Below are 26611 nucleotides of genomic sequence, written 5' to 3'. Positions count from 1 at the left end.
AGCGGAAAATGAGGTGTTGTTCTTTCAACTTGCACTGAGCTTCACTGGAACACTGCAGCAAGCCAGAGACAGAGATGTTGGCCAGGGAGCAGGGTGGTGCATTGAAATGGCAGGCAACAGGTAGTTCAGGGTCTTTTTTGTGAGCAGAACGTAGATGTTCTGCGAAGCGGTCACCAAGTCTACGCTTCGTTTCCCCAGTGTAGAGGAGACCACATTGTGAGCAGCGAATGCAGTAGACTAGATTCTTGGAAGTGCAGGTGAAGTGTTGCTTCACCTGGAAGGTAGGTTTGGGCCCTTGAATCCTGGGGAGGGAGGAGGTAAATGGGCAGGTGTTGCACCTTCGCCGGTTACAGGGGAAGGTGCCGTAGGGCTGTGGGGAGGTGTTGAGGGTAAAGGAAGTGTGGACCAGGGTGTCCCGGACGGAACGGTCCCTGCGGAAGGCGGACAAGGTAGGGGAGGGGAATATGTGTCTGGTGGTGGCATCTTGCTGGAGGTGGCGGAAATGGCGTCTGATGATCTTCTGGATGTGGATGCTGGTGGGATGGTAGGTGAGGATAAAGGGAACCCGATCGCTGTTGCGAGTGGGAAGAGAAGGGGTGAGGGCAGAAGTGCGGGAGATGGGTCGGACCCGATTGAGGGCGCTGTCGACAACAGAGCTGGGGAAACCTCGGCTGAGGAAGAATGTGGACATTTTGGAGGCTCCCTTGTCGAAGTTGGCCTCATCTGAACATATGCGACGGAGACGGAGGTACTGAGAGAATGGGATGGAGTCTTTATAGGAAGTGGGGTGTGAAGTTGTATAGTCCAGGTAGATGTGGGAGTCATTGGGTTTGTAATGGATATTAGTGGCCAGTCTATCCCCAGAAATGGAAACAGAAATGTCAAGGAAGGGAAGGGAGGAGTCAGAGATAAACCAGGTGAAAGTGAGGGCAGGGTGGAAATTGGAGGCGAAATTGATGAAGTTTTCCAATTCTAGACGAGAGAGGGAAGCAGCACCGATGATATCATCGATGTATCGGAGAAAGAATTGTGGGTGGGGGCCGGAATAGGACTGGAACAAGGAATGTTCCACGTACCCCACAAAGAGACCGGCATAACCAGGGCCCATGCAGGTACCCATGGCAACCCTGCTAACCTGAAGAAAATTAGAGGAGTTGAAAGAGAAGTTGTTGAGGGTGAGGACAAGCTCGGCCCAGCGGAGGAGGGTGGTGGTGGGTGGGGATGGTTCAGATCTTTGCTCCAGGAAGAAGCGGAGAGCCCTAAGACCCTCCTGGTGGGGAATGGATGTGTAAAGGGATTGCACATCCATGGTAAAGAGTAGGCAGCTGGAACTAGTAAACTGGAAGCTTTGAAACCGGCGTAAGACATCAGATGAATCATGGATGCATGTGGGTAGGGATTGGACCAGGGAGGAGAAGACTGAGACAAGGTAGGAAGAGATGAGTTCTGAGGGGCACGAGCAGGCTGAAACAATGGGTCTACCTGGACAGTCCTGTTTGTGGATTTTTAGCAGGAGGTAGAAACGAGCTGTGCGGGGTTAGGGGACTATTAGCTTGGAAGCGGATGGAGGGAGATCACCGGATAAAATGAGATCTGTAACTGTAGTGGATACAATGGCCTGATGTGCCATGGTGGGGTCATGGTCCAGGGGAAGGTAGGAGGAGGTATCTGAGAGCTGGCGCTCAGCCTCTGCAAGGTTGAGGTCAGTACGCCAGACTATAACAGCACCACCCTTATCGGCAGGCTTGATGACAAAGTCAGGGTTAGATCTGAGGGCACGGAGTGCAGTCAGTTCGGAGGGAGATAGGTTGGATTTGTTGAGAGGGGCAGTGAAATTGAGGCGACTAATGTCATGTCGACTGTTCTCAATGAAAAAATCGAGTGCAAGTAAAAGGTCGGAGGGAGGGGTCCAGGTGGAGGGAGAGTGTTGCAGTTGGGCAAAGGGGTCTGTGGGACGGGGAGAGGACTCTTGTCCAAAGAAGTGAGCACAGAGGCGAAGACGGCGGAAGAACAGTTCGGCGTCATGTCGTGCGTGAAATTCGTTAAGGTGGGGATGCAGAGGGATAAAGCTGAGGCCTTTGCTGAGTACAGAGCATTCAGCTTTGGAGAGCGGAAGGTTAGGAGGGATGGTGAATACCTGACAGGAGGTGGGGGGGGGGGGTGGGGGTTGGGGAGGGGATAGAGTCAGAGGGAAGGGGAGGAGAGGTAGGTTCCAGAGGGCCGTGGGTATTTTTGAGTTGTTGCCATGTGTGACAAGATTTTCTCTGTACTTGCATACTTTTGTACTTGAGTGCACGTGACAATAAAACCTAATTCTAATTCTAATTCTAAACATTCTCTGCAACTCTCAGGACAGGAAATAGCAGAACACCTAGGCTAACTAACACATCTTGATTGTCATGCTGACATCCAGAGTGGCAGAGTTCCAGGAGAATTGTCACTTTGTTTTATCTGAAGGAAACTTTTGCCAGTAATCATCATGTATACTCAAGTAATGGTCAGTCACATGTGAAAACCAACCTCCAACATTTAGCCAAAGATCGTTTACTTGTCAAATACCTCATGGAGCATTTGACCCCCAAATTTTAACCAAAAAATCCAAACTCTTTGCATTTAACACCCACTTGCTGTTGGACTTAAACTCAACCTGGTGCAGACCTCCTTGATAGAATCACTACTGAAGGCAGCTATTCAGCTCAGTGAACATCAACATGTGATGACATTGCTACCCCTTCACTGTGTTCCCTTCAATCCTATCTCTCTACAGTGGCAAGATGGTATCAAGTAGGAACGGTACATTAACAGTACAGATCAACCTTAAAGTCATTGTGATTGCAAAACAGGCAAATAATTGTGCAGCAGCTGGGGAATTCCAGACATTGGAAGGCGTCTTTATGGGTTGGAGCGGGTTCTGCATGCAACGTAGACAAATGCCTAAAAATAAATGGGCAAAAGAGGAAAGTCAGGCTTGTGGCTGCAGTTGAAAAATGCATCTGTGAAAATCGCTAGAATGGACTCAGTTTCTCAAGGATCTATCTGATTTCATAGATGACAGACCACTTTGCAGCAGTCTGTAATCAAACATCCACCAAAGAATGGATACAGGTAAGCCAATATTCTTAGAAGCATAGGTGAGACTCCTACGAAGGTTGACATGCAAAACTGTCGTAAGCTTTGTTTTCGTATGGTCTGATCACCTTGCTTACTTAGTGGGACTTATACTAATAATGAGACATGGTTTACCATGAGACATAGTTTATTATTGTCAAAACACAAGATAGACGCATATACACCTTTACAAAACCAGTCTTTCCCTCTAATATCCCAAGTAACTTTACAGTTCTGAAATGTCTGTGACTGCACATTAGTTTAAAATCTGCTTTGTGAGTGCAAGATGTTTGATAGTCTGTGCTACCCCGATTACAGCCAGTTGAACTGGAGTTGAGCCTGATCTTCCTGCTCCCAAGGTTCCTGCTTCGTGGTCCTGATGTTCTCTGGCATGTATGTGAGAGACCCCTCTGATTTGAGTGGCTTCTTTTAACTAGTTATCTGGTCATTGCCGAGTACAGTAGCTTAGCAGTTGTTTAATGTAACAATGTAATTAGTATAATTTAAATTGAGTCTCCATTGAAGGAAGGGATGTTAGCAAAGACAGTATTAGACATTGTAATTCCCCCTACTGATTGAGTCGACCCTAGGAGCCAAGCTGTCTCAAAAACAGTTCCACTGAAACTCAGATCTAATGTTCCATTTTAAACCTTCCAACATTGTCTCATCAGCAAACCATTCAGTAACCAGTCAAGGTGGATGGCTTGATTCAGTTTGACAGTGAATGCTGCAAGCTTCCTAGCTTAATATTTCAGTTCCACTGCCTCATTAACACCTATTCAATATAACCAATCAAGGTATATCAGTTTGCATGCCTATCTGTCTGGTCTGATCCACTTCCCAGCATGCTGTTCAGTTAGCCAGTTTTCCCAGCATGCCATTCAGTTGGCCAGTATTGCTCTCAGTTTCCCAAAAGAACAGTTATTTTGTTTGAAAGGGACATTCCACTACCTACACAGTCAAACAGTAAGCAAAGTTGGAGAGAAAGCAGGGTTGGTGAAGACAACTGGACAATTTACAATTTTTTGCTGTGTTGGTCGAATGGGACAGAAATTAAACCAACAGTGATATCCAAGAGATGAGTCCTCCCGAAATAACAGTTCCCAAAATGAGTAATCATCCACATTGCAATAAAGGATGGATGGGAATCTGGGGCAGAGTCTTCTGGAATGCGCCATTTCCCGCCCTGCCACCTAAAAGCTCAGTGGGGAGTGTATCCCTGCCTGTTGCTGCTGCCCTGGAGCCATAAGGACTCTGAGGAATGTTAATTGACTGGAGGCAAAACATTCGCCCCTCACTCGAGCAAAGTACTACCTCAGAAAACTCATGTCCAATCAGATTGGCAGAAATGCTAGAGTCCAGCCGCACCACCTATACAGTGGACAGTGCTGGTACTGCAGGATGTCCCACTCTACAGTTCACCTCCGGCTCACCCTTAGCAAATTTTGAGAGAACTACAGGTATTGAAGGAAATAGTAAGGGAAAAATTCAATCCAAATTTCAAGCAAAATTTCAAAGCTGCTCAAACATTGCTTTAGTCTAAGTCATTAACACTTCAGATCACAACCATTTAAACTGCTCCCTGGGAGTAAAATTCTGCTCCTAACCTCCAGATGATAATATTTTGGTGCCAACATTATCAATATGATGTGAACTGCATTTGATGCTTTATACAAACAAAATAATTAGGATCTTGTGTTTATGGTGTAGAGCATGGCTCCAGCTTCCCTTGATTATTCTAACAATTTTTGACTCCTGTCCACTTTACAAAGAAGTAGTTGTGTGTTAACTGCTTGGAAAGGTTTTAGCATCTTTCTTGTGACTGAAACAACAGGGTCTTTGTATCATTGCAGCCTGGAGCACAGGCATTGCTTCTCCATCCTACTTACCATAGAGGGTTTAGGTTTAGTTAATCAGACTGAGGTTGCAGGCTGAATTGTCTGCTTTGTTAGGGTATGTGCTGACGTATTACAGAGAACAATTCGAACCTGGTGGTTCCAGAGATGTCCTGGAGGGGGTTAAGCTGTGCAATGGGACGGCATGCTGAGGCAGGAATGGACATGCTTTAAAACTCACTAATACTTTGCATGTGACAAAATGCGTTTAATTTCCAACCAAATCAGATGTCTAACTACCATTTTTGACTGTTTTTCCTTCCATTTGGAAGTGGAAACCTGTGTGTTTTTGCATCAAGATTTTTTGTTTGTATTTTCTGTGCCTGATCAGGGAGCTGATTGATACAACGCCAGGCACTGGAGTACTTTTTAGATTGGAACCATGATTTGGGAGATACAGCATCGTCCTATATCGTTATTCACCATACAGCAACCTAATAGTTCCATTTTTCTCTGTTTAATATGCTGGACTGTGGGTTCCTCAATTAAAGTGAATTTGAGGAAGGTGGTGATGTGTCATTAACTCCACTGTATATTAGGTGAGGCTCCCTGAACTCATTCCAATTAAAAGTCTTCTGTATTTATGCACTTGCTGTCTCAGCAACATGGGAGCTAGGAATCTAGAAGCAAAAGGACTATGCTTTCAGACATTTTATCTTCTAGCTCTCTTTTTCTTTTCTCTTCTCATGCCTTAGTGATGCAGGAGGCAGACAAAGCAGGGGCTTACGCCTGTTTTCATAGCTAGCTTTTCTTGGAACAAGCCACTAGCCTGCCACCGGAAGCAGTAGCTCAAGGGGAACCACACTGCATCAAGCATGACTAACCAGGAGAGAGATAGTAGGAACTGCAGATGCTGGAGAATCCGAGACAACAAGGTGCAGGGCTGGATGAACACAGCAGGCCAAGCAGCATCATAGGAGCAGAGAGGCTGATGTTTCGGGCCTAGACCCTTCATCAGAAAAGCCACTAACCACACTAACCAGGAGACTCGTGTTTACTACTCAACTTAGGTGTGACAGAAGGATTTACAGATTGACAGTCAACTGTTTGGTTGGGTTACCAATGCAAGTTATTTGCCCTTAAATTGCTGGAGTGGAACTCGAGATCAGAGCCTCAGGCTGAGAAGCAGAAATGCTAACCCCTGCGCCATAAGACTTCCACCCAGTGTACTTATTTCAACAAATATATTTAGTAATAACGCTTTGAAGTATATCTCTTGTAGCTTTTACCTTCAATTATTTCAGTAAAAAAAAGTCCACACCAAATGGCTAGAAACACTCAGCAGGCCAGGCAGCACTGTGTTGGAGAGAGTTAACATTTCAGGCCATTGACTTTTCATCAGACCTACTGAGCATTTCCAGCATTCTTTGTTTTTATTTCAGATTTCCAACATCCACACAGTATTTCACTCCTGTTTGCAATGGTTAGTATTATCTTAGCAGCAAACATTGCAGTTTTTCTATGCTGGCAAAACCCAACAGCATCAATATAAATACCCAGTTAATTGGTTTTATTTTACAAAAAGAATATATCAACCTGTTTTACATGCCATTTTGTTAAATCTTGAATACGTATTGTTTAAAATCTGTACACACTTTATCAAAAAAATAAATGTGAAAAAGATGCTGTTGTAAAGCAGCAAGTGGGAAGAGGCAATTTGTCCACAATATACAAATGACCAAATATTTGATTTGTGTTGTTTTTCGATCAATAAATAATGATCAGGAGAACAGGTTGAAACCCTTGCTCTGCTCTTCTTGGAAACAGGGGCCTATTAAATTCCAACAAAACTGCCTCAAAAGATTTTTTGACATTTCATTTCCTCTGTGCAGCATTGAAGTCTCAACCTACTGTGTAAGAGTGTGAGAATTTAAGGAATAAGGACAGGAATGGACCAAATAGCCTCACAATTCTGCTGCACCATCATTAAGATCATGGCTGTTCTTCTACCGGACTTCCTCACCCAATCTCTGTAAGCTTGGATACCCTTATCTGCTCAAGTACTTCGAATAGGCTTTGAACACACAATCCATAACTCATAGTTATGAACATTGCCAACAGCTGGGCCACAATTCTGTAGTACTGTGTGCAGTTCTGGTCACTCTGTTTAGGAAGGATATTATTAAACGGGAGAGGGTTCAGAAAATATTTGCCAGGATGCTGTTGGGAATGGGTGGTTTGAGTTATAAAAATAGGCTGGGATTTTTTTCAATGGAGCGCTGGAGGTTGAGGAGTGACCTTATAGAAGTTTGTAAAATCATAAGGGGCATAGATAAGGTGAATAGCGATGGTCTTTTCCCTAGGCTGGGGGAGTTCAAAACTAGGGGACATATTTTTAAGGCGAGAGGAGAAAGATTAAAAAAAAACACGAGAGGCAGCTTTTTTTACACAGAAAGTGGTTCGTCTGTGGAATGAACTGCCAGAGGGAGTGGTGGATACAGTTGTTACAACGTTTAAAAGACATTTGGATAAGTACATGAATAGGAAAGACTTGGAAGGATATGGGCCAAGCACAGGCAAGTGGGGTTAGTTTGGTTTGAGAACATAGTTGGTGTGCACTAGCTGGACCGAAAGGTCTGTTTCCGTGCTGTATGACTCTATGATTCTAATTGATACTACTAATGTGATCTGCACAAACAATATGACCAGCTGCCTGAAGAAGCAGGCAATGTAGTTAATCTGTACATTATTTTGCAGGCATGTTTGTATGATACTGTGGGGGTAACCCTGTTGTTTCTTTACATTGTACAGTAGCCCATTACTGTGTGACACTGAAGTACCATGAACACTTAATATAACTTGTATATTTGCCACTCAATAAGGATATCACACTAAATTTCTTCAGAGTCGCCCTTTTGTCTAGTTCGCAATCTCAGCCTCATTAATAAGAAGACTGTGTTTATTCCTTTCCAATTTATCAGAACATTGTTTGTTTTTGACTCATGCATTCAGTGTCTGGAACTGCCCTAATGAGGTCACCTGGAGTGTGTCCGCAATTTGTTTTGGGACAGTTCAATCACATGTTTCTCAAATGTGCTCCATCTGGTTCAGGCAGCTTGAACGAGAGTGATGTGTATTCAATGTTATGCAGTCACCAGGCTACAAAGAGGTTGGAAACACAATCCCTAGCTGAACATACCAAAAAACCTCTGTCAGATTGGGTTCCAAACTGGTATGGAGAGCACACTGCAAAATGGATATCATGATTGTACACTGATACTTTATGAAAAGCTGGACATATGTTAAAGAATTAAGAATCAGGAACTAATGCAGCTTCAAAGAACAAGAACTTTAATTTTCCTCCCAATCTTTCTGTTCTTCAGCAATATGTCTCTTTATAAAAGGAATCTGATCTTAGCTTTGAAGCAGTTAATTGGGGACGATACAGAGATGAGCAATGCAAGGGAATGAAGTTATGAGTGGTGAAGGCAGTTTGGCACAGTGTACTCTCCCAGAAATGATCCTGTGAAATTCTGTACTCATCCTACGTAGCACCATTTGCTGCCTTATTCTTGAGCAATAGTTGACGCATAGTAGGTGAAAGACAACTTTGGCAGAAGAACAGAATGGGCCCTTGCAGTTTGTTATATATCTGTGCCAAGCGTTCTTCCTATTAACCTGTGAAAGACACTCACGTGAAGTACACAACAGTTGATCAGTCTTCCATTTATGCCTTCGCAAAAGTTAATTTTCACCCTCTTAAAGTCTCAGAAGCAGTGAAATTGATGGTTTCTGAAATAGTTCTGGTAAAAGTACCCAACCTGTGACAGACAGTTGAAATGTTTGCTCGCAGATATGGTCAGAGTTATTGGCTGCTTTGACGTTATTTTATATCTATTGAATTCCAACTTTCATCGCCCACATTGCTTTGATAATATTGTTAATAAAAGATTAAAGACAAAAGAGTTTTTTTAAAAATAAATGAAGAGATAAAAATATAGGGAGCTCAGTTACATTTATCCAGTGAGAACTGAAGCCATCAGCCCCTTCGTCAGGTGAAGTGAGAGAGGGGCCACACAGACACAGAATTTATAGGCAGAGAGATCAAGGGCAGAGAGATCAAAAGATCATAAAAATGGTGTGAGTGGAGTGTCAAATAATAAGTCTCTGCAGGTGATCAAAAGAGTCAGACGGTGTGAGTAAAGTGTCAACAGCTGAATAACAAGTGAAGGAATGACCTATAGTCTGATTAAATGAGGCAGAGAGATAATTACAACAAATTAAAAATAAGGTGGTGCTGGAGATAAACCAAATGACTGGAATAACGTGTTAAGTATAAGTCACATGCTAAGCGTCTAACCAAAGTAATAAGTAATTCAAAACTGTAGAAACTAATTAAGGAAAAGAGATCATAACAATTTATCGAGGTGATTCTGTCAAAACAGAACAGTAAGGAAGATTTTACAGATACAGAACAGTGTGGTAAGGTCACATGCACTCAAGTTTATGGTTGAGGCCACCTTAATGGGTATGGAACTTGGCTATCAGTTTCTGCTCAGCGATTCTGTGTTGTTGTGTATCTCAAAGGCCCTTTGGAGGACGCTTATCCAAAGCTCAGAAGCTGAATGTCCTTGACCGATGAAGTGTTCCCTGACTGGGAGGGAACATTCCTGTCTGGTGATGGTTGCACGGTATCCATTTATCTGTTGTCATAGCGTCTGCATGGTCTCACCAATATACTATGCCTAGGGGCATCCTTCTCTGCAGCATATGAGGTAGACAATGTTGGCTGAGCCACATGAGTACTTGCTGTGCACGTGGTGGGTGGTGTTCCCACGTGTGATGGTAGTGTCCATGTCAATGATCTGACATGTCTTGCAGAGGTTGCCATGGCAGGGTTGTGTGCTGTTGTGGTCGATGTTGTCCTGAAGGCTGGATAGTTTGCTGCAAAAAATTATCTGTTTAAGGTTTGGCAGTTGTTTGAAGGCAAGAAGTGGAGGCATAGGGAAGATCTTGGCAAGATGATCATCATCGTCGATGACATGTTGAAGGCTGTGGAGAACATACTGTGGTCTCTCCGCTCTGGGTAAGTACTGGACGATGAAAGGTACCCTATCAGTCATATCCTGTGTCTGTCTTCTGAGGAGTTCGCTGTGGTTTTTCGCTGTGGCACGTCAGAGCTGGCGATCGATGAGTTCAGCATTGTATCCTGTTTGTATCAGGGCGTCCTTCAAAATCTTCAGGTGTCCATCACGTTTCTTCTCATCTGAGCAGATCCTGTGTATGTGCAGGGCTAGTCTGTAGGGCATGGATGTTTTAATATGTTTAGGGTGGAAGATAGAGGTGCAGCATCATGAGGTTATCTGTGGGCTTGTGGTATTGTGAGGTACTGAGGTGTCCCTCCCTGAAGGAGATGCATATGGCCAAGAATGCCAAGAATGAGACTGATTCTGAAGAGTAGTCCATGGAGAGTCTGATGGTGGGATGAAAATTGTTGATATCGCTGTGTAGTCGTTTCAGTTGGACACGTGCATCTCCGTCAAAGACGGACATCTCAGTACCTCACTCTATCGCAAGCCCATGGATAACCTCTCAATACTGCACTTCTCTAGCTTCCATCCTAAACATATTAAAACATCCATACCCTACAGACAAACCCTGCACATACACAGGATCTGCTCAGATGAGGAGGAACGCGACGGACACCTAAAGATTTTGAAGGACGCCCTGACAGGAATGGGATTTAAACCTCAACTCATCGATCACCAATTCCAACGTGCCAGAACGAAAAACTGCAACGACCTCCTCAGAAGACAGACACAGGATACGACTGATAGGGTAGCTTTCATCATCCAGTACTTCCCCAGAGCGGAGAGACCACACCATGTACTTCGCTGCCTTCAACATGTCATCGATGACAATGAGCATCTCACCAAGATCTCCCCCATGCCTCCACTTTTCATCTTCAAACAACTGCCAAACCTTAAACAGACCATGATTTGCAGCAAACATCCCAGCCTTCAGGACAACATCGACCACAACACCACACAACCCTGTCATGGCAACCTCTGCAAGACATGTCAGATCATTGACATGGACACTACCATCACACGTGGGAACACCACCCACCACGTGCACAGCAAGTACTCATGTGGCTCGGCCAGTGGTTGTCTTTCTCATACGCTGCAGGCAAGGATGCCCTGAGGCATGGTATATTGGCAAGACTATGCAGACGTTACAAAAATGGATGAATGGACACCATACAACAATCGCCAGACAGAATGTTCCTTCCCAGTTGGGGAACATGTCAGTGGTCAAGGACATTCAGCTTCTGATCTTGAGGTAAGCGTTCTCTAAGGCAGCCTTTGGTACACAACAACACAGAATTGCCAAGCAGAAACTGCTAGCTAAGTTCCATACCCCATGAAGAGGGCCTCAACCGTGATCTTGGGTTCATGTTGCACTACATGTGACCCCACCACACTGTTCTATATCTGTAAAATCTTCCTTACTGTCCTGTTTTGACACCATCATCTTGATAAATTGATATGATCTCTCTACCTTAATTAGTTTGTACAGTTTAGGTTTACTTATTACTTTGGTTAGACCCTCAGCATGTGACTCTTATACCTATCATGTTATTCAAGTCATTTGGTTTGTCTCCAGCACCACCTTATTTTTAATTTTTTGTATTTATCTCTCTGCCTCATTTAATTAGATTATAGGTTACTTTTGATCACCCGCAGAGACTAATTGACACTGCATTCACACCATTTGTATGATCTTTTGATCTCTCTGCCCTTAATCTCTCTGCCTATAAATTTTGCGTCCGTGTGCCCCTCTCTCACTTCACCTGACAAAGCGGCTGTGCTCCAAAAGCTTGTGATTTCATATGAACCTGTTGGACTATAACCTGGTGTCATGTGACTTCTGACTTTGTCCATCCCAGTCCAACACTGGCACCTCCCCATCAGAGCTGAGATGAGCAGGAATGAAGTGGTATTGGGGTTGGGACAGTTGACATCTCCTGCCCATGGACATTCACAGCAGTGTGGGTCCAGTTCTGACACCCACCTCTCAGCAGCAATGAACAGATGAAGATCTAATGTGAAATGATGGAAAGAGTTCCATTTTAAAAGTAACAATACTCACTGTTCATCACTGGTAAACCTCAGAACAGGACGATTTATGTCTGCTCCATGACAGAAATGTTAATTCACAGGTTCTTTACTAAACCACTTTCTTCTCTTGATAGGTGTTCACATCCCATGGTCCTACTGTCATCATGCCAACTTGGTTCTGCTCTCGAAAATGGTTTGACTACATTGGAAAGTTTGATGAAGGTGGAAAAGTGAGTACAGCTGCCGACACAGAATAAAATGCGTAGAAAGGACCACAGGTTCAGCTATCTATTAGTTTGGATTTTTTTTAAGAAGAATATTCTTTTCACAGAATGTGGGAGTCTCGGGCTTACTGTTACACATTCCTAATTGCTTTTGAGAAGGTGGTGGTGAGCAACGTCTTTGAACCACTGTAGTCAATGTGATGTAGGTACAGCTGCAGTGCTGTCAGGATTTTGACTCAACATCAATGTGGATACGTCGGTAATGGCTCCAAGTTGGGCTAATGTGTAGCTCGGGAGGGGAACTCACAGGGAGAAGTGTTGCCATGCTTCAGCAGCCCTTGTCCGTGTAGATGGGACAAAATGTGAGTATGGGAGGTGTTATTGAAGAAGTCTTAGTAAATGACCGTAGTGTATCTTGTGGTGAGAATGAATGTTAAAAGTGGTAGATGAAGTGCCAGTCAAGTGGGCTGCTTTGCCTTGGATGGTGTCAAGCTTCTTGAGTGTTGTTGGAGCTGCACCTATCCAGGCAAGTAGAGAGTATTGTGTGACATTCTTGATCTGTATCTTGGATGGGTATTGGGGAGTCAAGAGGTGAATCACTTGCTGCAGGTAGATAGAAATAAGTAAAATGTTCCAAGTTCCTTATTGAATTGGATAAAACATTGGTGGCACTGTAACATTAAAGGTGTTCAGTTCAATTGATTGTAATAATTCTTGGGGGTGGTCAACAAAATTAAATCTGTATTATGTCATTGACTTTAAAATTAGGACTTTCAAATTAATCAAACTAGATTTCAATGCACAGTAACGTGTAGGCAGTGGAAATTTGTTTTTTTGCCTCTTGGACCACATTGAAGGAGCTGCCTTGATTGATAGCATTGAGACTGGCTGAGGAATCTCAGGTAAAAGGCAAGCCTCAGAGACTGAGCAGAATAGACCAAACCTGCACCGTCCACTTCCACGGCGCCAGAATTCAATATGTTTGAAGATGCTTTGTGTGGGCACCTCCGCACCATTCCCCCCCTCCTTCTGCCCACACCTCCCCACACCATATCAGTGGTGCTCTTGTTCTCTACTGGCTGGGGGAGACAGTATTGTTTGTGCTTCCACATCAAACCATTTTTTCTAAGGTAATTGTTAGCAGCATCTAGGAACTTGTGACAAACAAGGACTGAATAGAAGGCAAGTGCGAGCTACTAACTCTTAAGAGCTGTAAGCTACATCTATAAGAATGGTTGAGAGGGACTTTGTTCGTGCCTTCTTCCACCAGGACTCAGTCTGATGTGATCTGGCATTATCATGGTGCAGTTAACCCTTTACTCTACATTATCAGACACACCCTGGGGGCTAACTAAACAGTGATGTGAGTGGTGATCTAGAAAATAGCTGTCAGTATTTCATCATCAGCAGCAATGCCTTGTATCTAGCTACTATCTTCAATGTAGTTAAAACATCCCAACATGTTTCACAGGAGCATAATCAGACAGGAATTGATACTGAGCCAGTGCAAGAGACATTAGGGAGGGTAACCCAATCCCTGGTCAGGTAAGTTGATTTGAGCAGTGTCTGGAAGGAAGAATGGTTACTGGAGAAAAATGAAGAGGTTTGGGGAGAGAATTCCAAAATGTAGGATAGATTGCTGATGACATCACAGAATAGAATAGATTCCCAACCGTGCAGAAGCAGGACATTCAGCCCACTGAGTCCACACCGCTCCTCTGAAGAGCATCCCACCCAGACCGACCTCCCTACCCCATCCCTGTAACCCTGCATTTCCCATGGCTAATCCATCTATCCTGCACATCCCTGGACACTACAGGCAATTTAGCATGGCCAAATCAACTAACCTGCCTATCTCTGGACTGTGCATGGAAACCCCGGAGCACCCAGAGGAAATCTACACAGACATGGGGAAAATATGCAAACTCCACATAGACTGAGGCTGGAATTGAGCCCTGGTCCTTGGCACTGTGAGGGCGGCAGTGCTAACCACTGAGCCACCATGCCGCCCAATGGTGGTCAATGGTAGAGTATTAGAAACAGAATGGATGAGAAGCCAGAGTTTCATGAATTTCAGGTACTCAGAAGGTTACTAAGGAACTGGAGAAGAAGGCCAGGCTTTAAATATGAGGATATTTAAATATTAGGTATTGGTGAATGGCCCAGTCTAAGGGTTAAACAAGAGGGGGAAATTCTAAAGCTACATAATCTTTGTAGACTAAATTCTCCCCCATTAAAAAACTCTCATTCAAATTTGAAAGAAGCCAGCCTGTACCTTATCTACAGGACCTATTTTCTGAATGTTTATGTTCAGTTAATGGTTTTACAGTATCACTGAGATTCATTAACGACATACTTCAAAAGGCTTAAAATGCCAAGCATTAAAATAAATTTTGCTACAAAGGAATTTTATTTTAATTAGGACTGATGCTGGCTGATGGGGAGTTACTGGTTCTTTGATGTAAACAGAAAAGTGCAGTAATTGATGCACATGCAGACAACGTGCCAAGGCCGAGAATGAAGATTTACAGACCCATCTCAAAAATGTCAGGACTGCTGAGATACAACACATGCTCTGTAGGAAGAGAGGGAGGGAAAGCTGGCTGTGATATATTATCATTACAGTCCATTCCTGTTGTAATCAAGGCCAGTTTGACCAAAGAACATCCTGGGAATGAAACCCTTCCCCTTCTTCCAATGATATTATTTGATGCAGAGAGATAAATCATTTCTCAACCTGTACTTTAAGTGACTCAAGTCTCAGACACACCTAGCACACAAAGTATTTGCTACGATATACTGGGTGGTTAACAGGTTGGTACCTCAATCACTGAACATTGGAAAGGAATAAAGAAACCGATATTTTTATTCTTGTTTTTCAGTAGCTTGATGAGGCAATTAGAAATTGGTTAATCCTCTCAAATGGAATGTGCTATTATCAGACAGTGTCTGAGCTAAAGAACATTTCTTGAAAATGTTATTAAATCAATGACATGCTACAGCATTATGGTTCTCAAGTTAAGAAATGAAGGAAATACGAGCACCTTATATACAAATCTAATATCCAAAGCTGTTGAATCCCTATATTAAGAGTTTCAAGCCTCCAAAACAGCAGTTAAGTTTGAGGTCTATTCTAGGATAGCAGATCCAAACTGGATTGCTCCTGGCAACCTCTTGTGTCAAACTACAGATTGTTTTTAGCAGAAGCCTAAAGAAATGTCATCAGTCTATTCTTAACCTGCGAGTGACGCTTGGCACAAGGCTCCAGTTCCTCCCTAATGTCCTTGAACAAGCTGTGCCTCTAAGGCCCATCCCCAGCTCTTTGACACTTCATTGTTTCTATCCCTTTAGATTCTGTCCCCACCACAGCACAGAAATGAACCAAACAAAAATCGAACAACATTCTCTGACATGTTCATTCTCTCTCTTCATTCTTTCTGCAAATATAGAGATGGACAAACACACTGTCCTCCTCAAAACACACCCTCCTGCATTGTCCAACTCAGTGTGGAACATCTGCACATGATACTTGACTTACCCATTGTTTATGGACAGAGTTTTAGCAGCAATGTGCTTCCCTCCCAGTTCTGATTAGAAATCGCACAAGGATTCAGATCTGGCTTCTGTCCACTTCCTACTCAACATCCACAAACATGAGATCAGCTTCTACATATATCGTAATGACAACTAACTGCTTGATCTCTTCATAACCTCTATCAATCCCTTTATTGCTCTTATGGTATTAAAATGCTTTTCCACATCTAGTCTTAAATTAGCTGCAATTCTCTACAACTTTTTCTTCGAACAGTGGGTAGAGCAAATGACTATTTACAACATCCAACACAAATTTAACTGAATGTATCTGCTCCTCTGGCGACTATCTCACGTTTCTTTACCTACCATAGTGCATCCATTTATTAAAATGCAAATCAGACATCAAATTTCAGCCATTGTAAATGTGGAGTTAAATATATAAATCACAAAGTTACCCTTTACAATGCCTTGCTTCTACAGAGACTGTGCAATTTATTGAAACACATGAAATGGTGTGAAGTGTAAATATCTTTTAATAGTAGCATAAGCCTTAATTACTGTCAGCAACTCTCAGTCGTTGAAAATTTACTTCTACAAATGTACACTCCCATTGCTTCAGATTTTAATTATTGTTGGAGATTGGAAACAAAACAACAAAAATGAAATATATATTGTTATTACTGGAATTTAGTCTAATCCAATTTAGTCAACTTTTGCTTGCCGTACCTGATTTGGTATTGAATGAAATCTTTTAATTGATGCTTTCTCTTTGGACTCTGCACTGCCCATTATCAAGCCTTCAGTGTGATTAGTGATGAAGACAAACATTTGCTTTCCCTGTTCACAAATAGTTGATGGGCAGGAGCATCCAGTGCAAAACCCCATAGAATATCTACAGACGATTGCAAGTATAATAGCTATTGACATTCATTCACTATTAACCACAAAGTCCAGCCTTTTGGATATCCCTTCAAATCAATTGTAAGAAATGATGCATTTCATGCTCTAGTTATTGGCTTTTACATTTCTAATCTCAACAATTCCAAAATAAGCCATTCGAAATTGTGAATATCCATTCAGGGCAGTTTTGACACTCAGACATCTACACATTTAAAAATATCATGTCTTCACTAAGAAACCCCTGTGGTAGTGTTGAAACATCAATTCAATGATCATAATGCAACATTGAATAACACAACGATGTACGAAGCAGATGTTTGAGCATTAACTGTTAAAAGTCTAAGATTTTGTATGGCTTATTTGCTCAAGGTTCTCATGATGGAAATTCTTACCAATCTATTTCTCTAGGGTGTCCCTGAAGATCTATTGTTCTTTTACGAACATCTTCGAAAGGGAGGGAGTGTATTTCGTGTGAATCACTGTCTGCTTCTCTATCGCTATCACCTGGAGGCTGCAACTCATGCTGTGTTAGAGTAAGGCTTCTTACTCTTTTGGAATCATTTCATGCACAAAATTTATGTCTTTGTAGAGTCGGTGCAGTGTACTTTATCAATGCAAAAGTGTAGAACGACTAAAAAAGAAAGAACTGTGGATGCTGTAAATCAGGAACAAAAAGTTGCTGGAAAAGCTCAGCAGGTCTGGCAGCATCTGTGAAGGAGAAAACAGAGTTAATGTTTCGGTTCTGGTAACCCTTCCTCAGAACTGTAGAACTGCTAATGGTTACCTTATAAAGAAATACAGAGGGATTGGGCCTGTATTCTTTGGAATTTGGTGGGATGAGAAGTGATCTTATTGAATCATGGTGCAATCCTGAGGGGAATTCACAAAGTGGATGCTGAAAGAATGTTTCCCTTGTGGGAGAGACTAGAACGAGGGGACACAGTTCAGAAGTAAGGGCTTGCCCATTTAAGACGGAGATAAGAATTCCTGTTCTCTCGGAGAGTTGTGTGTCTGGGGAAGTCTCTTTCCCAGAGAGCGACAAACGCAGGGTTGAATCATAGAATCATGGAAATCCTGCAGTGTGGAAACAGGCCCTTCAGCCCAACAAGTCCACACCGATCCATCCCACTATAGGCCACCTAAGCTCTGCATCCCAGAACACTATGGGCAATTTAGCATGGCCAATCCACCTAGCCTGCACATCTTTTGGGCTGTGGGAGGAAACCGAAGCACCCGGAGGAAACCCACGCAGACACAGGGAGAATGTGCAGACTCCACACAGACAGTTACTCCGAGGCTGGAATTGAACCCAGGTCCCTCGTGCTGTGAGGCAGCAGTGCTAACCGTATTGTGTGGACAAATGTAGAAAAATTCTTGATTAATAAGGTAGTCAGGGGCAAGCACAACTGCGGAGTCAAGACCAATCAGATCAGCATGATTTGACTGAATGGCAAAGCAGTTTGATGGACCGATGATGGACCTAATTCATGTATCCGGATGTGTTTCTGTCTGTTTGTACATTTGTATGCATGCCATGGAGTCATAGAGATGTAGAGCACAGAGAAAGGCCCTTCAGCCCATTGAGTCTGCACTTATCAAAAACAAGCACCTAACGATTCCAATCCCATTTTCCAGCACTTTGCCAATAGCCTTGTATAACTTGGCATTACAGGTACACGTCGAAATACTTTTAAAATGTTTATGAGGGTTTGTGCCTCTACCACTGTTACAGGTAGTGAGTTCCAGAGTCCCAAACCCTATGGTAATAAAGCTTTACCTCACAACCCACTAAACCTCCTGGGTCCAGTAACCTTAAATCTGTGATCTTTGGTCATTCATCCCATCACCAAGGGGAGAAGTTTCTTCCTGTCTACCCTGACTATGTCCCTCATAATTTTTTACATCTCAATCATGTTCCCCTGCTCCCCCTACTCCAAACATTTGTATAATAGGGCATTTAATAACTCCATGAAAATATCGAGGATTTAGAAACATAGAGTTAAATTTAAATCTACACCTCATTGCTTGATCGCCGTGCCTAGACTGTGGAGTCCCTTTTGATTGTCCTGAGTAAGGCGTGTGGTAATGACAGACTTAAAAGTTGAATTCTAAACTTCACCTTCAGGGAAAGCCAGTGGCAGCAACATCATGGGAAAGATGCTGGTATAGGCATCTCACTACAGATGTCAGAAATCTCTAAACCCATCTTGTTAGACATCACACAGCCCTTTTGGCTGATCTGGTACCAACATACCAAATTTCAGATCACGCAGGTCCACTGAATGAACTTGCTTGTCGCTCACCAAAGATCAAATGTTCAGCTGCTAGAGTGGTGCAACACTGGAATTATGCAAAAGGTCAGGTGTCTAATCTTCAGATAAGATCATTTAGAATATTGCCTGCTATTTCAAATGCAATCAAAGTACTCTGTTTTATCTTTGGAGGTGTTTTTTTGAGTTCCTGATTTCCATTCTCAGGAAGCCGGAGGATTTGCTGGCTTCACCTCTACAAAGGGTGCAACAGGTACAGAGGTTTATGTGGCACTGCCTCTGACACAGCTCAACAGAGAGATGGTACAGAGGTTATAGAGAAGGGAGGCTGTGCAGGATACTCTGTGCTAATTTGCAGCTAGGCTCCACAATGCTTCTTGATAGTGACAGGAGGCTGCCTGAGGGGCCAGACAGTACACCAAGCAACTGGGTGCACATATCCATCAGCTTTCTCCTGTATACATGCCTAGGGAGCTCCTTAGGTGAGGCCTCCTGTCAGAGATCTCATCTGTGACCATGCCCTCCATTGGCAAACATTCTTTATCGATGGCATGACTCCAGCTCTGCAACGCCATGTAGCTCATCACATCCCGATCCCAGCTTGGTACTAGCCTTTGAGGTATGTGCATTGCTAGTGTCGAAGTAAGTGACTCATTCCTCTTCTTCAGTTGCTGAGCTGTTGCTCTGTTTCCTCTTCCTGCCTGTGCTGGGGCAGGGAATGCAACAGGTTGTGAGTGTCTGAAAGCAGGAAAGCAAAATGGAAGATTGTTGTGTGGGAGGCAGTAATGCATGTTGTATTCTAGAAAGCCAGCTGGTGAAGGATAGAACTGGAGCCAATGTTTACACACTGTTATAAGCATTTATTTCCAATATAAGCATATACTTCCTAATCCAACAACCCATAAATTCAGTCTTTATTTGCAGATCCACATGTAAATCCCGGTTAATACACACGACTTGCAGATACTTGAAGATGATTATATCAATAGTCAGTCGGTAGTATAGAGCTTGATATTGCTGAAAAGAAGAGAGGTCATTGAAGCTTTTCATCTTGCCAATATCTTCAGGACAAATGGAAGAATACCCGATTATATCATTTGAAATTTGGCATTCTTGCTTTTGTCCTGATGAGTGAAAGATGAAACACTTCAGTAACATGTCTGTCTCTCCAACAATTGATGTACAATTAACAGTGGGATGAAATGCAGCAGGTGAGAGCTGTCTCACAGATGAGCCATGCAACAGGCTGACATAGTCATACTCACAAAACCATACCTTCCAGGCAATATCCCAGACACCACCATCACCATCCCTGGATACGCCCTGTCCCAAAGGCAGGACAGACCCAGCAGAGGGGGCGGCACATTGGTAAACAGAAGGGAGTTGCTCTGGGAGTCCTCAACATTGACTCCGGACCCCATGAAGACTCATGGCATCAGGTTAAACATGGGCAAGGAAACCTCCTGCTTATTACCACGTACTGTCCTCCCTCAGCTGATGAATCTGTACTCGTCCACGCTGAACAACACTTAGAGGAAGCACTGAGGATGGCAAGGGTACAAAATGTACTCTGGGTGGGGGATTTCAATGTCCACCACCAAGAGTGGCTCGGCGGCAGTACTACTGATCAGGGCTCCTAAAGGACATCACTGCTAGCCTGGATATCCGGCAGGTGGTGAGGAACAAGAGGGAAACGCATATACTACCTCACATTACCAATCTGCCAGCTGCAGACGCATCTGTCCATGACAGTATTGGTAAGAGTGACCCCTGCACAGTCCTTGTGGAGACGAAGTCTCGCCTTCACATTGAGAATAACCTCCATCGTGTTGTGTGGCACTACCACCGTGCTAAATGGGACCGACTTCACACAGATCTAATAACTCAAGACTGGGCATTCGTGAGGTGCTGTGGGCCATCAACAGCAGCAGAATTGTACTCCAGCACAATCTGTAACCTCATGGCCTGACATATCCCCCACTCAACCATTACCATCAAGCCAGGGAATCAACCCTGGTTCACAGGAGAGTGCAGGAGGGCATGCTAGGAGCAGCACCAGACATACCTGGAGATTGGGTGTCAACCTGGTGAAGCCACCAAACAGGACTACTTGCACGCCAAACAGTGAAAGCAGCAAGCGATAGACAGAGCTAAGTGATCCCACAACCAACGGATCAGATCTAAGCTCTGCAGTCCTGCCACATCCAGTTGTGAGTGGTGGTGGACAATTAAACAACTCACCAGAGGACAAGGCTCCACAAATATTCCCATCCTCAATGATGGAAGATTCCAGAAAAGATAAGGATGAAAGCATTTGCAGCAATCTTCAGCCAGAAGTGCCAAGTGGATGATCCATCTCGGCCTCCTCCAGTGGTCCAGCATTAGAGATACCAGTCTTCAGCCAATTCGATTCACTCCACATGATATCAAGAAACAGTTGGAGACACTGGATACTGCAAAGACTACAGGCCCTGACAACATTCCAGCAATAGTACTGAAGACTTGTCCTCCAGAACGTGCCACTCCCCTAGCCAAGCTGTTCCAGTACAGTTACAACACTGGTATCTACCCAACAATGTGGAAAACTGTCCAAGTATGTCCTGTATATAGAAAACAGGACAAATCCAACCTGGCCAATTACTGCTCCATCAGTCTCCTCTCGATCATCAGTAAAATGATGGAAGGTGTCATCAACATTGCTATCAAGCAGCACTTGCTCAGCCGCAATAACCTGCTCAGTGACACCCAGTTTGGGTTCTGCCAGGGCCACTCAGCTCTTGACCTCATTACAGCCTTGGTTCAAACATGGACAAAAGAGCTGAGGTGCAAGTGACAGGCCGTGGCATCAAGGAGCCCTGGCAAAACTGGAATCAATGAGTTTCAGGGGGCAAACTCTCCAGTGGTAGGAGTCATACCTGACACATAGGAAGATGGTCATGGTTGTTGGAGGTCAATCATCTCAGCTCCAGGACATCTCTGCAGGAGCTCCTCAGGATAGTGTCCTTGGCCCAACCATCTTCAGCTGCTTCATCAATGACCTCCCCCCCATCATAAGGTCAGAGGTGGGAATGTAACCACTGCCCCTTGACATTCAATGGTGTTACCATCACTGAATCCCCCACTATCAACATTCTGGGTGTTATCATTGACCAGAAACTCAACTGGACTCACCACATAAACACAGTGGTTACAAGACCAGGCCAGAAGCTAGGAATATTGCATTGAGTAACTTACCTCCTGACTCCTCAAAGCCTGTCCACCATCTACAAGGTACAAGTCAGGAGTGTGATGGAATACTCCCCACTTGTCTGGGTGAGTGCAGCCCCAACAACACTCAAGAAGCTTGACGCCATCCAGGACAAAGCAGCCAGCTTTATTGGCACTACATCCACAAGCATTCACTCTCTCCACCACCGACGCTCAGTAGCAGCAGTGTGTACTATCTACAAGATGCACTGCAGAAATTCACCAAAGATCCTCAGACAGCACCTTCCAAACTCACAACCACTTCCATCTAGAAGGGCAAGGGCAGCAGATATATGGGAACACCACCACCTTCAAGTTCCCCTCCAAGCCACTTACCATCCTGACTTGGAAATACATCACCGTTCCTTCACTGTCGCTGAGTCAAAATCGTGGAATTCCCTCCCTGATGACATTGTGGGTCAATCTACAGCAGGTGGACTGCAGTACCTCAAGAAGGCAGCTCCTTCTCAAGGGCAAATACGGATGAGCAAGAAATACTGGCCAGCCAGCGATGCCCACATCCCACAAAAATGAATAGAAAAATAAAGGTCCATACTCACACCATTTGCAGCATGTGTTTTACATCAGATGGCAGGATCAGTGTGAGGTGGCAGTTGAGAAAGGGCAGGATTTAGGAACATATTATCATCCTCAATGTACTGAGGGATGCTGGCTCAGCTCGGGAATAAAGGACATACCCCTGCTGGGGTGAAACATTTCCTGCATGGGACTGAGGATGGCAGTGTCTTTGGTTCTCAGCTGGGTCTGCTGTGCTCTCTTCTATAGTGTGCCATTAGTTTTCCTTCACGTAGTAGAGAAGATTAGCAATACGTTGGGTGCGTTGCCTCCCTTAGATGAATAGCTGGAGGCAACATTCCCTTTAAGTTGCACCATTCTGACATTCTGTGCCTAATAGTTATCATGCCACCACGGATCGCAGCGTGGACCAGTTCTGATAGTCGCTTCTGCGCACTCGGGGGTCAATGCAAAAGAGAAAGCATTAGAGGGAATGCTGTCTGAAGGTTTGTGAAGTCAGTGAACGGTGTTAGTCTGAGATTGGCAGCATTGGTAGGTGGATGAGGATGAGGTGTACGGTCTTTGGATGTTACATGTGAGCCCTGTGTGCCAGGGGCTGGTGCTGGGTGATGGTTGTTGATGTGGTACATTGAGCAGCATGGGAGGTTGGTGGAGCAGTGGGTACGGGATGGCAATGTGAAGATGCGTTTATTAACCCATAGAGGGTCTTTAGATTTCTTCTGCTTTTGCTGCCAGGCCTTTGAGCTCCAGAGACCAGGAAGTGACCTCCCTCCCCACCAGCTCTCAATCCCTTCTAGGAGCTGCATTATAAGCACCCATTGGCTTCCAAAGAAACAATCGGTCTTTTCTCATTTTACCTCCACCATTAAGGCATCCAAGACCCTGGAGCACTCTCTGCCATAGTGTTCGATTTTCCTTTTTCAGAACTGTAACAATAGTATTCCACAGCTACCTCCTGTTATTCAGTAAGGCTTCCTTTTAAGAGCTGGAGGCTGTCTGCACATTGCTATTAGCACATGCTGCCTAGTTCCCGCAGAGAGAACAGCAGCACAGCAGACACTCAGACCTATGCTACAATCAGGTAAATGTGGTGACAACATCAAATATGTATGCTACTCACCTTCACCAGAACTGGCACAGGCTGGGAACTGGCACAGGCTAGTGGCAGTGCATGGTACCAAAACACAGCACAGCACAAGCTTAAATCAAATGTTTTTCAGAATTCCTTCAGTTAAACCTATCATGTATAACAGTAACATCAAAGTACCCAATTTATTCTAACAGTGACGATTCACAGAATTCTTTCATGACAAATTAAGATATCTTTGCGAGCTCAAGGGATGCACTGGGGATTTCCCTGTTCTTCCTCTACATAGACAAGTTACAGGAAAGATTTATTATTCTTGCTTCAATATGTTCTGACAGCATGTGATGTATCTTCTGGTGACTAACATGAATCTCTTGAGCAATTCAATCTTCATTTGGCTAACACAACAGTTTGACAATCTATATTTATCCTAGGTGGCTTCAAGAAACAAGTATTGAGATTTGTGAAATTAAATATCATTCAGGTAGAGCTGCTTTCTAAGCTTTAAATAACCAGTCAGGAGTGAAGATAGCTCCCTTTGAATGATCAAGTTTTATTGGAATGAGAATGTAAAAGAGAACAGAACATGCAAGACCTGGACTGTGAGGGGTCGAAACAGCAGCCAGTGTAAAAAGTGCCTAAGTTTCCATAAGTCTGGTTGGAGAGCATCTACATAAAAACTCAGCTATATACAATTGTAAGACATTAAAAGTTGCTGGTAAGACCTGCTGTGAGTGGATCTTAGCTGCATAAAAGACACCAATCAGCTCTACAAGTTGCCAATTTACACATAAGGAGTGATGGTACCATGTTGCATGTAAAAATGCGCCACCAAAAATGTATACAATACACATGTGGCGCTGTGGCTCAGTTTTAACATAATTCTGTAATTATATTGCACCCAAGGGAAACAGTTTCTTGTTACCACAGTAGAAAGTTACCAAAACAAAGGAAAGAAATTCTTGGTCCAAATCTTTTGATGTGGGAAAAGACTTCTGACTCAACATTACAAAATCTTATTTTTAAGGAAGCTTTTGAATATGGGAATAAGATGGCGTGGTGACTGGGGAGCTTTGATAGGAGTTCCAGAATGTGACAGAAAATAGAGAGAAAGAATAAATGGCTCGTGCTTAGACTGGCAATGCCACAAGGAACGTGCTTCGGTGCAACCAGTTATGGATAAACGTAATTGATGATTTGTATCTGGGGACCAAACAGATATTTGCTCATGATGCAAATGTGGGTGGGAATGTGACTTGAGAGGAGGATTTACGTTGAGAGAGTGGGCAAGAGCATGAGAGATAGAATATCACGTAGAAAAGGATGAAGTTATCCATTTGGTAGGAAAAACAGAAATGCAGATTAATCTTTAAATGAGCCCTGCTGCCACACAGCGCCAGGACCAGGGTTCAATTCCACCCTCGGGCAACTGTCTGTGTGGAGTTTGCACATTCGCCCCGTTTCTGCGTGGGCTTCCTCCAGGTGCTCCGGTTTCCTCCCACGGTCCAAAGATGTGCAGGCTAGGTGGATTGGCCATGCTAAATTTCCCATAGTGTTCAGGATGTGTAGATTAGGTGGGTTGTAAGGGAATGGGTCTGGGTGCGATGTGTAGATTAGGTGGGTTGTATTGGAATGGGTCTGGGTGGGATGCTCTGAGGGTCAGTGTGGACTTGTTAGGCCAAAGGGCCTGTTTCCACACTGTAGGGATTCTGTGATGGGAGATTGGCAAACGTTCATTGACAAAGGAAACTAGATGTCCTTGTTCAAGAGTGACTGAAACCTGATGTGCAGGTGAAGCAAGCATTTAGAAAGGCAAATACTATGCCTTTATCACAAGAGGATTTGAGTGCAGAAGTAAAAATATCTTGCTGCAATTTTTTAAAGTCTTGGTGAAATCAGGCCTGGAGTGATGTGTACAGTTTTGGTCTCTATACCCAGGGAAGTTTATACTTTCCATAGAGGGATAGCATTGAAAATCATCAGACTCATACCTGGTGTGGGAGGATAGTTGTGAGAAGAGATTGAGGCGATTGGGCAAGTGACATCTTGATATTAAAAGGAGGCCAGGTGATCTTACTGAAGCATACAAAATCCTGATATGGCCCAACAACAGAGATACAAGAAGGATATTTTATCTTTGGGGTCCAGAACCATGGGATACAGTCTCAGAATAAGCAGTGGGCCATTTAGGACTGAGATGAGGAAGAATTCTTCACACAGTGGGTGATGAATATTTTGAATTCTATACCCTAGAGGGTTGTGGAGGTAACGTCATTATCTTCCAACCAGCAGCCATGTCCAGAAAACATGAAGAGAGACCATAAATTATTTTAAAAGTTATACCTTCCTGTTGACATTGTAAACTGAATTTTGCAGGAGTAAAACACAGCCACTATAGATCACATGATGCAAATTAATTGCAAAGATTCCAATCAACCGTTACTAGGAACTCAGAACTCAGACAACATGTTCATGGAACAGCACAGTCTTATGTCCCACCTTCACATTGGGAATAACTATCATGTTGCGTTGCACTACCACCGTGCTAAATGGGACCGACTTCACACAGATCTAATAACTCAAGACTGGGTATTCGTGAGGCGCTGTGGGCCATCAACAGCAGCAGAATTGTACTCCAGCACAATCTGTAACCTCATGGCCCGGCATATTCCCCACTCAACCATTACCATCAAACCAGGGGATCAACCCTGGTTCGATGGAGAGTGCAGGAGGGTATGCCAGGAGCAGC

General features: G+C 43.8%; 1 protein-coding gene across 1 annotated transcript; it reads left to right on the top strand.

Moving 5' to 3' along the window:
- Positions 1–3027: 3027 nt before the first annotated feature.
- On the top strand, positions 3028–23260 carry LOC125481206 (UDP-GlcNAc:betaGal beta-1,3-N-acetylglucosaminyltransferase-like protein 1; the record flags this gene model as incomplete). Its single annotated transcript, XM_048592448.1, has 5 exons — positions 3028–3105; positions 12199–12294; positions 17131–17255; positions 19200–19245; positions 23155–23260. Coding segments are annotated over exons 1-5 (430 nt in total), but the record flags the coding sequence as incomplete, so codon positions are not given.
- Positions 23261–26611: the final 3351 nt, after the last annotated feature.

The sequence above is a fragment of the Rhincodon typus genome, unplaced genomic scaffold, assembly GCF_021869965.1.
Source record: "Rhincodon typus isolate 14 unplaced genomic scaffold, sRhiTyp1.1 hic_rhity00001239, whole genome shotgun sequence".
NCBI lineage: Eukaryota > Metazoa > Chordata > Chondrichthyes > Orectolobiformes > Rhincodontidae > Rhincodon > Rhincodon typus.
Note: the sequence above shows the minus strand (reverse complement) of the source record. Positions and strands in the feature narration are given on the sequence as shown.